The following is a 13,624-nucleotide window of genomic DNA, read 5'->3' as shown; positions in this document are numbered from 1 at the left end:
ACCCAGCCAGGGCTTGGTAGGCCTGGCTGGTGCCACCTGGCTGGGGGCACTAACAGTGGCACTTGACAGGACACCACCATGCCAAAGCCAGCAAACATCTCTTCTGGGGCTGCTGCCACAGGCTGCAACTTGAAGGGATGCACACAGGTCCTGCCTCTCTCTGCACCTGTGCCCTGTGGCAGAGGAGAGACCAGAGCAGGGAGCTGTACAGGCTGAAGAGTCTGCCCTGACTCTGGTGGCTGGGGCAGAAGCTGCCTCTTACCTAATCCAGTGCCCAACCCAACCCCAGCAGGCTCACAAGGGACAAAGGGAAGCTGTCCAGAGCAGCCTGTCTCCTGGTCTTCAGAACAGCCACCCACAAATGTCCATGTTCTGTCCCCACCTTTGCTCTTCTGGGCTATACCATCTCAGCTGCAAGGGTGAACATGTTCCTGCCACACAGCACAAGGAGGAACCACCTCATGCAGACAGACAGACAGGCAGGCAGGCCGGGACTGGGGGGATAAGGATCAACCACCTCAGGCAGTCACTTCTCACCTACAGACAGACCAGGACCTGGGGGATAAAACACAACTGAAGTGCTGTACGGCAGGACTGCCAAGTCAGGCAGCCCTGGAGCAGGAGCACAGGGAGGCAGCAGTGCACACTGTGGCCTCTGGCCCCAGCAGCTGTGTCCCCCTCACCTTTCTTGTTCTTCTCCTTTGTCACCACCGTCATGGACATGGTAGGAGTGGAGGCGATCTCGCCGCCGGCAGGCAGCCTGCTGACCTGCAGGGACCGGAAAGTGCATTTCAGTGTGTTTTTGGTAGTGGAGAGGTCCTTCTTCTCTGGGTCTCTCTTTCTGTCCACGGGGGGAGCTGCAATCCAGTAATCCACCTGCAGGCCCATCAGCTCAGCACCCAGGTTCTGGCTGGAAAACAAGAGGAGAAGGTAACTTCTGCCCCGCGCTCGGTGGAGATCCCCCATCCGTGCCCCTGCGGGCAGGCTGCTGGGCCTCACCAAAGGACCCTGGTGGGGAAGCAGCCAGCAGGGTTTGCAGTCAGACCTGGCAATCACAAGGAGCCACCACTGAGTGATGCAGCCTGGCTCACACAGCAGAGTGGCATTGGCTTGGCAGCACAGAGCGGCAATGAGCTGAGAGAAGCTGAGCTGCTGTACGGCCACAGGGATGAACAAAGGGAAAGGGAACAGACAAGAGCTCCCTAATGCTGAGTTCAGTGACCCAGACAGCAAAGGCAACCCTGGGGTGACCCAGATCACTCCCACTTTTCCAGTGGGGAAGAGAAGCTGTAAGACATTGCTGCTGTCTCCTAAGCACTGATGAGTGAATGATTCTGGCCAGGCCCAACACCAACAAAACCAGCTCTGAACAGGAGTCAGCAGAGAGCTGGCAGGTGCCTGAACTCAGTCTGCCTGACTTGCTTCCATCTCAGTGTTCAGGAGCTCTTCTGTCATCAGCTGCTTCCCATCCTGTCCAGAAGCTCCACCAGTTCACACAGGACCTCAGCTCTCCCCAGGTCCCTGTAAAGGAGCTGGCAGGGGCAGTCTGCCCCAGAGCCCTGCTGCGTGCTGGGGAATTCCAGCGCTGGGAAAAGCTCTGCCAGCCCTGTGCTGTTTGCTAAACAATGGCAGATTTCAGGCCATGATCTGCTGTTGAAGACTCCTGTGCATCCTGGCAGCAGCCATGTGTCACCAAACCATGCTGCCAGCACTTCCTCAGGCAGAAAAGGCAAGGTGAGCAGCCTGGGAAATGCCACCCCCTGCCTGGCCCTGCCCAGCTAACCCTGAGTGAAGCAGGGGGCTCAGCACACCTGGGGCTGCTGCCCTGGACTTGTTCCTGGGCAGAGTGTTGGACAACAAGTCCCAGACAGAAAAGGAACTTCATTTATCCACCAGTCTGTGTCCCCTGCTTGAGAACTGTTAAGGAAGATGAGTCTGTGCCCTTGAATGACATATGCATCCCCTTACACTGCCTGAGGGGAAGCAGGGGCAGCCCATCGCTCAGCTCTTCCCAGCACATCATCTCCTGGTCTTTGCCACCTCTTCAGCTGGAAGCCAGACTGCAAAGCAGAGTTCACCTTTGGGCACCAAAGTCAGGATTTGGGCTCTCAGGGCAACTTCAGAAGCAAGATCCTTCAAGGATGAGGAGGATTTGGAAATGCAGCTTTGGGTTTTAAGGCTCCTTTGCATCCCTCCTCAGCTCAGGTGTGAAGGATGGAAAGTTAAAATGAAGAATTCCGGAGCTCACCATGGCCAGGCAGGAGGTTCTGCTCCCTTCCTGCCTCAGCATGTGGCTTCACCTTCCAGGCTGGGAACCCTCCAGCTCCTGGGCAGTCACACACAGAGCAGTGGGGATGGGACAGTGCTGAACCTGACTCCCCTCCTTTCTTGGGGATTTCATTACACAGCATAAACCAGAACCAGATTCCCAAGCCAAGGGGCCAGCTTCAGCTGTACCACAGCCATGGCTCTCAACTTCAACAGCCTACACCCTTGTGGCTACAGGCTCCCAAACCACTGCAGCTTTGGAAAGCCCACAGAGCTCACACAGGAGAAGTCAGCTCTGCTCTCCAGAGCCTGCACATCCCTCAGCTCCCTGCACTGCCATCCAGCAGCTGCTGGGCCCAGCCTGCTGCTCTGGTATGCTTTCAGGCACGCACATGACTGGGAACTGCAGCTCCACTCCCCACCTTAAGCTGTCAGCTCACCCCTCACAGAGGACAAGCTTGCTCTCTGCTCTTCCACAGGGTCACTCTGACCTTACACTGGCTTGGGCTTTACAAACATAAGTCATGAGGGCCTAGGCCAGCACTCCTGAGTCTGAGCAGGTTTCTCTTTGCCTACACACTTCCCCAAGAGAATCCAGCCCCAAAGGGAAAACACCAGCAGATGGAGAACACAAACCTGCCCTCAGAAGGCTGCTACAATGACTCAGAGTCAGGGTTTCTGCCAGACTATCAGAAGCAAGGCTGCCCTTCTAGTGTCAGTAGATCTGGCCTTGAGAAGAGCAATCTTCCCCCTGGGTGGAAGGTCTCCTCTGCCCTCCCCAGGTCTGTGTCAGCTGGCAAGGACACAGGCACTCCAGGGGGAAAAAAGAGGTGAAGGGGCAAGGTGACAGCTTGGAGTGTTTGCTAAGGAGGAAGAAAGCAGGGCTTGGGTTCTCCTCCAGAAGAGCTTTGCTCTCAGACATGCCAGACAGGAGAGCCAGTGGAGCTGCCCAGAGACACAACATGCTCTACCTGGAGGACGAGAAGCTGCCTGTGACGGAGGGCGAGGAGGGCGGCGTGGGGGAGGCTTCCTTCACAGCAGGAGACACAGAAGGTGGAGTAGAAGAAAGGACACTGGAGCTTGAGGGGGCTGCATCATCAGAGTCACCTTGCAGAAGAAATGACAGAATGTTTGTCTAGGTTTGTCCCCCAGCCCAGCACAGACGTGCTGGCACAGCTCCCTTTGCCCAGGCTCCTGCTGCCCAGGGCTGGCTCAGACTCAGCCCAGAGGTCAGCCACCCCGTCAGGCCTGACGGCCTCCTCGCTCCAGCCAGGCACCTTCACACACAGCCACCCTCCTCTGGGCTCCCCATCTGGCACCTGCCTGCCTAGCCTTTGCTCCCAGCTGATTTTGAGCCTCCAGCACATGGACCTCTGCTGGGCAATCTCCACCTGGAGCCACTGCAGGGCAGCACAGTGCTGAGACTCTTGGGGAATCCTGTAGCCCTGGGCTCCTCAGGGACCTGCCCCTTCCCTCTGCTTCCACCCTCCACCACCAAAGCATCAACCCCTTCATGTGTTGGCCCTCTAGCATGGCAAGAGCTCTGTGTCAGCAAGCAGTGACCCACAGGAGGGCTGCCCAGGCCCTGTGTGGCCCAGGCCAGAGGACTCTGGGTTTCACAGTGAAGCAACACACAAACCAATCCCAACAAGGCAAAATGCTCCTGATTAGTAGTGCATGTGAAGGAGCACCAGCCCATGGCCCTGTGTCTAAGCAGGCACTGCTGTGTCACTCAGCTTTGCTCCCCTTCACTAAACACACTGGGGCTCAGGCTGGTCTGGTTGCCTGCCCTGGTGTTCCCAGGGTCAGGCACATGATGGAGACTGATTCTTTCAGCCAGCTGAGCCCAGTGCAGGGGGACTGGCATGAGCCTGGAGCAGGAACCTCAGCCACAGCAGTGCAAGCACCCCCTGAGAACACAGATCAGAAGAGGAGGTGTTTGCACATGTGACTGGAGCTTCCCTGGGTGAGGGTGTGGGAATTCCAGCAGGCTGAAGCTCCTTGTAAAAGGACAAGAAAAAGGGCCCCTTTCAAAAGGGAGAGGCTGTCTCTTTCTGCAGGCAGCTGCTGGGAGTGAAGCAGCAGAACTGGCAGCTAATAACATCTAGCTCCCCCTCATGGAACTCCAAGCCATCAGCAAAGTTCCTTCTGCCTGTGAAGGGAGACTTCCCCCAGGCTCAGACGCTGCTTACCTGATGTTGCAGAAGACTGCTCCACTATCCCAACCTTCACCACCTAGAGGGGGCAAACCAGAAGAGCTCTGTGAAACACAAGTCCTCTGAACATCAGGAACCCCAGCCTCCAAACCAAGCTCATCCCTACAGCCCCCTTACTGTTGCCCCTGCAGGCAAGGTCGTGTTGAAGTACCGCACCGAGCGGAGGCTGGGCAGGGGTCCAGCCAAGCCCTTCCCTGACCTATACAGGAGACAGCACAGAACCTATGAGCTGGTGCAGACTTGCACAGCTCTGAATAGCTCTTCAGCCTCAAGCTATGGCAGCTACCACTCCTCTCTGTGACACCTGTGGGAACAGGGCAGGGAGAAGAAAGGAAGAGCAGTAACCTTTTAGCACTGCTTTGACAGAGCTGCCAGTTGCAGGCACCTTGCTTCCACAGGTGCAGCCACTTCCAGGCTGCAGCACACTTGGAATCTCAGCAAACCACAAAAGCCACAAGGTGCAGTCAGCTCCTGGGCACTTTTCTAGTCTCCAAAGAAGGGAAGTGTGTGGCAAAGATGATAAAGCTTCTAGCAAAGCCTCTGGAGGACTCTTCCAACCTGGTTTATTCTATGTATTCTCTGGGCACAGACATAGATAACCATCACATGGACAGAACAATCCCAATCCCACTGGAGTAAGGAAACCAATGTGTTCTGACATGGCCAACCCCCAGCTGCTGGGCCTAGGTTAAAGATCAATGCCTCTGGCAGGAGTCTCTGGAGCAGAGCTTGCCACAGACAAGCTCCCAAGAACACAGTGTGCCCAGGAAGATAAAGTGACCCTTGGGGAATAAAAGCAGGGACCTTCTGCAGTGAGCCACTGCTGTGGTGCACCCTCAACACTGCAGAGACCCTTCTTAAGGTCCTGAAGAAGCTTGGAGCTAGGGCTGCTAATATAAATGCTGACAAATGGGAAAGAGCTGCAGAGGAATCTCAAGTCGAGGAGGACCAATGTCAGTGCTTGGAAGCAAAAGGCTCCTTAAGATCACACATGACCACACCTGGGCCACAGCTCTGGGGAGCACATTTCTGTGCTATGGGATCAGCAAAAAGCAGCTAATCATGGAAGACAAACCCCCTGAACTCTGCACATTTTGGAGCAGGGGCTGCATGCTCAGTGCTGGGTCTTGAAGAGCTGTCAGGCTCTCTGGTGGATTCTGCTAGCTCCAGCCTTGGAAAAGCCACCGTGACCGCAGCAGTGTGTGCAGAGGCTCCCTGAGGGAGCACTGGCTCAGGAGAAGGCAGCTGTAGCTCAGTTTGGCCAATCTCCACCCACAGGGCAACAAATCAGGTCCTGAGTCCAGCAGCCACTTGTGCTGTGTTAAACACCAGGAGGATGTTTCACAGACTGAAGCAGCTGTGAGCAAGAGGAGAGAAGGCAGAAGAGTGAGGGGAAGAACACATAACACAGGAAGGTGCCTACAGCCACCTTGATCTGCAAGCCAGACAGGAAATCTCCTCTGATCCCTTCCCCCTCGCTGGCTGACTGCAGATGCTGTTCAGACACATGGGAGAAGGGTTAAGCACTTCCTCTTCTCTCCAGCTCCCAGAGGCACTTGAAATGGCTGAGCTCCCAAGCTCTCCATGCAGGAATGCTGCAGCAGCCAGCCTTCTCTCCCTTCAAGGAGGCACATCCTGCAGCCTCTCCTGGCAACTGACAGCCTCACCACCACCCCCTGGCCCCGTCCTGAGGCTCTCTTCCCAGCACCTCAGGGCCCAGCTGAGCAGCACACTGCTGCCCTGCTCACTTCTTGGCCCAAGGCTGCACAGCCCAGCTGAAGGACATCAGGTTTTGCACCCCAAAAGCTAACAGAATCCAGCCAACACCAGGACCTTGCTAGCTCCCTCTCAGCTCCAAGCAGGCTGCAGCTGAGGGAAGGTGTTTGGGTGCTCATGTTCAGCCTCAGACTTTGTGAGACACATGCAACCAGCCCTTCAAAGTCTCTTCAGAGGTGTTCCATGGGGAGTCACTGTGTCAGGATGCTTCAGAAGCAAGAATAAGCAGTACTGATCTGCTTGTCACCACCAGCTGACACAAGAAGCCACTCTGTGCCTTCAAGGCAAGGCTTTCTGGAGGTTGGCAGTGCTGGACACACAGCAGAGCTGTTCACTCTTCCCCCTGTCAGACAATCAAACCCAGACTGCAAAGGCCCTGCTGGTGTCAGGACCACAACTGGACACACACTCTGTGCCTGAGTGACCTGTGCACAGGCCTGAACAAAAGCAGCCCCAGAGGAAGGCTTGGCAGAGCCTAGCAGCTACGGTGAGAGGAGCCCAGGAGCTTCCAAGCCCTTCTGGGCTGCTCATGTTTCACAACAGCAGTCCCTCACCAGAAACTGCAGTTTGGAGGAGGGTCAAAGATCACAGGAAAGCTCATCAGCAGGGAACAAATCAGGAAGACATCGCTCTGCCTCTGCAGGAGACAGCTTTCAAGAGCAGATTGCCATCTCAGGAATACTGCAGAGAGAGACTTGCACTCCTGAGAGACAGCAGAGTGAAAGCAGGGTCAGCCTGAGGGCAAGAGAGACTAAGCTCCTTAAATGCCTTGGGATCTCAGATTAGTTCTGAGGCACTGAGGCAGGGAGGGCAGTGCACACAAGTCAGCTGGGCATGGAGAAGGCAGAACAAGACAGCCAGCACTCAAGGATCCGAGGTGCAAGAGAGCAGCAAAAACTGCAAAGAGGACATCCAGTAGGGGAAGAGCAGTCAGGAGATATCCTTTTGGCCACAGGTCAATGACTTTGTACCTAAAACTCAATGAACTCCAGCACAGGAGGTTCCAGCTCAGCATGAGGAGGAACTTCTGCACTGGGAGGCTCCCAGAGCCCTGGAGCAGGCTGCCCGGAGAGGTTGTGGAGTCTCCTGCTCTGGAGCCTTCCCAGCCCCATCTGGATGTGTTCTGTGTGACCTGTGCTGGGTTCTCTGCTCCTGCTCTGGCAGGGGGGTTGGATCCTGATCTCCTGAGGTCCCTTCCAACCCCTAACATCCTGTGAATTGAAGAGTGTGATCAAATGAGGGTAGTGAAGCTGGAAAAGGCAAAGGACACACAGGACACACAACACACTGACAAGCACAAACACAGCTCTGCACTGGGCCACCTGAGCTGGGAACAGGAGCAGCTGGGAGGAAAAGCCAGAGGCTACTGTCCCAGGTACATAGTTACATCATAAAATGCACTCAACAGCCACGGGCCAGGCTCAGCACTGGTGTGAAACCTCTCCCTGGGGGCATGTACTCCACTCCCAGGAATGGATGGGATAGTGAGGACTGGAGAGCCTTCACAACAAGCACACAGAGGACTGACACTGGAACTGCAAATCTGGCCAAATCAACCACCCAGGGCAGTGTTGGGAAGGGACACATCACTTATCTGCACATGGCCCAGCTGCAATTCTCCACCAGTGGCAGCACCTCCCCTACGAAGAGAGGCTGAGAGCCCTGGGGCTGTTGAGTCTGGAGAAGAGAAGGCTGAGAGGGACCTGATCAATGCCTATCAATAGCTGAGGGCTGGGGGGCCAGGGGAGGGGGCCAAGCTCTCTTGGGTGGTGCACAGCAATAAGACAAGAAAGAACAGGTTCAAGCTTGAACAGAGAAGGTTTCAGCTCAGCATGAGGAGAAACTTCTTTGGTGTGAGGGTGCCAGAGCCCTGGAGCAGGCTGCCCAGGGGGGCTGTGGAGTCACCTTCTGGGGAGCCTTTCCAACCCCCCCTGGATGCATTCCTGTGCAGCCTGCCCTGGATGATGCTGCTCTGGCAGGGGGGTGGTGACCCCTGGAGGTCCCTTCCAGCCTCTAACACTGTGATTCTGAGAACTAGGTGTTCTGGCTTGCAGCCCTTGCTGATCCACAGGCTGTAGATCAGAGAACTCTAGCATCACACTTTCCTCTCTGCATGGAACAAACAAGGCCATGGTGGTGCCCAGTTCAGTGCCATCTGCCATGCAACACAAGGGCAGCCAGAGCCACCTGACTGGAAGGTAAAATCCAGCCTGCAGTTTGTTGAGGGATCTCATACCAAGGCTGCAGCAAGGTGGAGGCTTGGCCTCTTCTCCCAGGTCACAAGTGAAACCATCAGAGAAAAAGGCCTCAAGCTGCCCCAGGGGAGGTTCAGACTGGGCATTAGGAAAAATGTCTTCACTGACAAGGTCACTGGCACAGGCTGCCCAGGGAGGTGGGGGAGTCACCATCCCTGAAGGGGTTCAAAAGACATTGGGATGAGGAGCTCAGGGACGTGGTCTAACAACTGTGTACACAGAGGCGTTAGGTTATGGCTCACTCGATGACCTTCAGGTCACAGTCTCACAGTATCGCTTAGGTTGGAAAGGACCTCGAGGATCATCGAGTCCAACCTATCAACACAGACCCCATGACTAGCCCATGGCACCAAGTGCCACGTCCAATCTCCCCTTGAACGCCTCCAGGGTCGATGACTCCACCACCTCCCTGGGCAACCCGTTCCAATGCCGAATGACTCGCTGGGTGAAGAACTTCCTCCTCACCTCGAGTCTGAACCTCCCCTGGCACAGCCTGAGACTGTGTCCTCTTGTTCTGGTGCTGGGTGCCTGGGAGAAGAGGCCAACCCCCTCCTGGCTACAACCACCCTTCAGGTAGTTGTAGAGGGCAATGAGGTCACCCCTGAGCCTCCTCTTCTCCAGGCTAAGCAACCCCAGCTCCCTCAGCCTCTCCTCACAGGGCTGTGCTCAAGGCCTCTCCCCAGCCTTGTTGCCCTTCTCTGGACACGCTCAAGTGTTTCGATGTCCTTCTTAAACTGAGGGGCCCAGAACTGGACACAGTACTCAAGGTGCAGCCTAACCAAAGCAGAGTACAGGGCACAATGACCTCCCTGCTCCTGCTGGCCACACTATTCCTAATGCAGGCCAGGATGCTATTGGCCCTCCTGGCCACCTGGGCACACTGCTGGCTCATATTCAGGCGGCTGTCAATCAGCACCCCCAGGTCCCTCTCTGTTTGGGAGCTCTCAGCCACTCCGACCCCAGCCTGTAGCTCTACATGGGATTGCCGTAGCCAAAGTGCAGCCCCTGGCACTTGGACTTGTTGAATGCCATCCCCTTGGACTCTGCCCATCTGTCCAGTCGGTCGAGGTCCCTCTGCAGAGCCTTTCCACCCTCTAACTGACTAACATCTGCCCCTAACTTGGTGTCATCTGCAAACTTGCTGATGACTGACTCTACCCCTTCATCCAGATCATCGATGAAGATGTTGAAGAGGACAGGGCCCAGCACTGATCCCTGGGGCACACCACTGGTGACTGGCCTCCAGCTGGATGCGGCACCGTTCACCACCACTCTCTGGGCCCAGCCCTCCAGCCAGTTCCTAACCCAGCACAGAGTGTAATGGTCCAAGCCAGGGGCTGACAGCTTAGACAGCAGTTTGCTGTGGGGGACGGTGTCAAAGGCCTTGCTGAAGTCCAGGCAGACCACATCCACAGCCTCCCCACATCCACCAGGCAGTCACCTGATCATAGAAAGAGATCAGGTTGGAGAGGCAGGATCTTTTCCAACCAGGAGATTCCATGACCTTGCAGGTCTGCTTATGCAGGCAGCTGTGATGCTCATGCTTACCTCAGAGCACCTCAGTGCTCCTCCTGCTCTACCTCAGCCAGCAGGGAAGCCTGGGTTAACACCTGTGGACGTGTGCTGGCCGGCCTGAGCCAGCCTAACTAATGCAACACTCACCCCGACAAAGGGAATGAACTTCTGCGAGGATTCTTCGTCAGGGCTAAAGGCAAAGAGAAAAGAGAGGTTAACAGCTTGCTGCCACAGGCTGCTCCCTCCACGTGTTGCATTCAGGCATGCAGCAGGGACGGGCAGGATGCAAGCGCCAGTCCAAGGTCTCCTCTCAGCACGCTCGGAGTCCGCAGGGGTGGGGAAGAGCAGGCGGCCTGCGGCACATCCCCGGGGCCGGGGCGGGGCGGCAAGGTCTCTTCCTCCCTCCCTCCGGCCGGACAGAGAAACATGCTCGGCTGGCGCGCAGTCAGCACGGACACAGGGCTCCGGCGGCGGGGAACGGACGTGTGCCAGCACCACGACACCAGGGCAGGGCCGCGCGTTACTTACTCACCCCCGCGGCGCTGCACGCACGGCCTTCCCGCCGAGCACCTGCCGAGCCCCGGGCCATGCCCTGCTCATCCTGGCACCCTACAGCAGGCAGCCTGCCACGGGGGTTACAAGCCGTGACACGTGGTTACTCGGGCAGCACCGGCCATGGGCACACACACACCCCCTGCCCGCGGGCTCCCTGCTGCGGCCAGCCCGGGGGCGCCGGGCAGGACACCGACTCCAGACCAGCGAACAGCCAGACCGAGAACACAAAGCACACCGTGCCCAGCGACACCTGAAGAGGACACTGCACACGTTCGGACGGCAGGGAGGCGTCGCCCTCCACCCCCGCACTGGCCCTGCCCGGCAGTCAGAAGGCAGAGGGCGGGGAAGGCGCAGCAAGGGATGCCACGGTCACACCTGGCAGGAATCGGGGAGGGACTCCGAAAGACAAAAGAAGGGGAAGGACCTGAACGAGGAGGAAGGCAGGCTGGGAGAGCCCGCAGAGCCACTGCTTCCTTCAAGGGGGACACATGAAGACAGACCCACAGGATGGGGAAAGGGCTGCAGCACACACCCGAACCACAGCTCGGCAGCGGCAGGGACTGCACAGGCAGCACACACAGGGCTCTCGGTGCTCAGGCACAGGAAGCAGGTAGGAAGCAGACAGACACGGAGGTTTCTCATGTTTCTCGTCTGTTTTTAACCCCTCAGCATCACCTCCCCCCAGGAAAGCAAAGCAGGTATTCCTGTGCTCCTCCCGGGCACACAGCCCAAGTGCACAAACGCACAAAGGTTGCCAACGACTGCGATTAGCACGGGCTGGACAGCTTCCTCTAAGCCCTGTGAAGAGAATGGCACAGAACATGACTCAGCCAGAGCTCCCTCCTGGTCCCAGAGTGCTTTTGCAAACAGCTTCTCTCTTTGGCTCAGCTCTGCTTATCCATCTCCAAGGAAAAGCCAGGGGCCTTGCTCCCTCTTCCCACCTCCCAGCCCCAGGTGCTGCACCTTCCTTCTCCCTGCAGAAGCCCACGCTAAAACGACCAAGTTCCTGATCCTGTGCTGGAAGGCAGAAAGGTCACATCCTTCCAAGCAAGGCAAATGAATCTCCTTAGAACACAGCATGGCCATCTCCAGTTCACCAAGGGAAACCAGAAACCCACAGAGCTGCTGGGAGAATCATGGCACAGAGGCTCAGCTCTCTTCTCTTCAGCTGAGAAGCAGGCAGAAGTGAGTGCTGCTGGCCCAGCAAGGGCGGTCTCCTTGTCACCCAGAAAGTGGTGAAGCTTTGCTCCAAGTTCTCAGACAAACAAGCCCAGCCCAACTCCAGCAGAGAACTCATTCTTGTTCCTCCTGGGAGCTCAGACTCCCACAGAGGAGAGCTCTGGGGCAATTCTGAAACACATCATTTGCTTGGTTCACCATTTATCACAGCGATGCACAGACTGCTCCTGCAGCCATCCAGCTGGCTCCCAGCTCAGCCAGGGTACTCCCATCATGTCTCCTCGTGGGAACTGGGATCTTGCACGTGTGCCTCCAGAAATGCAGCTGATCAGGACAGCTGCTCCTCATGTGGATGGAACAGGAGCTGAGGTGACCCTGCTTGTTCTCCTCTTCCATGCTGATTCCTCATTCTTCTCCTTCAGGATCCCAAAGCATTCATCCAGAGCCCTTTCACCTTGACAGCAGCTTCTCCTCCTCCTCCTCCCACAGCCCTGCCACTAAAGCACTGCCTGTGCCTGTAAAGGCAGCTCCCCTTTATCACCTGGGCTGCACAGATCCCCAGGCTGCAGAGGTTTTATCCTCCATGGTGATGAGCAAGGCACTGGCTTTACTCAGAGGGCTTCTGAAGGCCCTGGCATCTCAGCTCTGATTTGAAGTCAGACCTGATCCTGCTTGAGGATCTTTCACAGTGGTATTGATACTTCATCTCTGCCCAAGATAAATCAGCAATTCCCACATTCTGGAGGGGAAAAAGCCAACCCCAAACCAGACCTATGCAGAGAGGCTCAGAAGAAAATCTTCATCAGGAAGAGGGAGCTGTCCAATTTCAGGTTTTGCCTGGGCAAAATCCATCCACCTGCAACCAGTCTTTCAAAGGCAAACTGCCCAGGAATGCACTTGCAGGCTTCCTCCCTAGCCCAAGAAATGAATTCAGCTGGAACAAAGACATACAGATTTGTAAGATCTAGGAGTCTTAGGAAAGAGAGGGTGCCACATCACCAGGAGTCACCCACCTGACAAAGGGAAGGAGGAAGCCACAAAGCTGTCAGAGGCTGCAGCAAGAGGGACTGAGCCACCCCTTCGAGCAGCCATGCCAGTGGGAGGCCAGGAGCCTTGGAGGAGGATTCTAAGCATCCCAGCACAGGTTCAAATGAAGCCAAACATCTGTGATTTCCCAGCAGGTCTCAGGCACTACTACAGGCAAGACTTGCAGGGGGCACCAGGGGAGAGTTGACTTTCATCACTGAAGGACTATTAGGCCTCTAAGCCACCTCAGGCCAAGCACCACCAACGACTCTCCAAGGTTCACACCTGGTAAGGAGCATCTGTCCTTCCCACTGGGCAACTGCAGCTGGCTGCTGCCTAGCACTGTCCCAGTTCCACCAAGTCTCCAGTGGTCAGATCAAACAAAGGAACAAAGCAACACCAAGTCCCCAGGACACACCAGATGAGTCACCTCTCTGCCTCCCCATGGAACACCCATCCAGCACCCCTCATACTCCTGCAGCAGGCTGAACAATCTCAACAGGAGATCCTGAATTCCTTGGGCCTTGACTCCCCCGCTGCACTGCCCTGGGTGAGGGGCACAAGGAAGCTCCTGTTAACATCTCTACCATGGGCACTGCTGAGCCAGAGGTGGGACTGGCTCCATCTTCACCACCTGTCTTCATGTTCAGCAGCTGCTGCAGGGTGTTTTAGAAGCAGCACTTGGAGAAACGACCTGGGCTCTGCCAAGCCGTTGCCCTGCAGAGCCCCAGAGGCACACAGCAGGCAGCCTGCAGCATTACCCCTGCCCCCCAGCACTCAGGAACCTCCCACCCAAGGCCCTTGTACTCCAGGGAGCAAGGGCTGGGGAAGTGC

General features: G+C 56.5%; 1 protein-coding gene across 11 annotated transcripts in view; it reads right to left on the bottom strand.

Moving 5' to 3' along the window:
* The window catches only part of PACS2 (phosphofurin acidic cluster sorting protein 2), an 83,734-nt gene that overhangs the window by 3,362 nt on the left and 66,748 nt on the right, over nucleotides 1-13,624 (bottom strand). For 10 of the 11 annotated variants that reach the window (XM_068164600.1, XM_068164601.1, XM_068164597.1 and 7 more), the window contains 4 exons: nucleotides 10,178-10,220; nucleotides 4,461-4,503; nucleotides 3,240-3,375; nucleotides 684-910 (listed from right to left, as the gene is read on the bottom strand). In XM_068164600.1, the coding sequence (XP_068020701.1) occupies nucleotides 684-910; nucleotides 3,240-3,375; nucleotides 4,461-4,503; nucleotides 10,178-10,220 (449 nt within the window). The remainder of the gene's footprint in view (nucleotides 1-683; nucleotides 911-3,239; nucleotides 3,376-4,460; nucleotides 4,504-10,177; nucleotides 10,221-13,624) is intronic. The other variant, XM_068164606.1, reaches the window with a different exon arrangement.

The sequence above is a fragment of the Melanerpes formicivorus genome, unplaced genomic scaffold (genome assembly GCF_026170545.1).
Source record: "Melanerpes formicivorus ecotype bairdi unplaced genomic scaffold, bMelFor1.0.p_v2 SCAF_81, whole genome shotgun sequence".
NCBI lineage: Eukaryota > Metazoa > Chordata > Aves > Piciformes > Picidae > Melanerpes > Melanerpes formicivorus.
The sequence above is the reverse complement of the archived record's forward strand: the minus strand, read 5'-3'. Positions and strand labels throughout refer to the sequence as shown.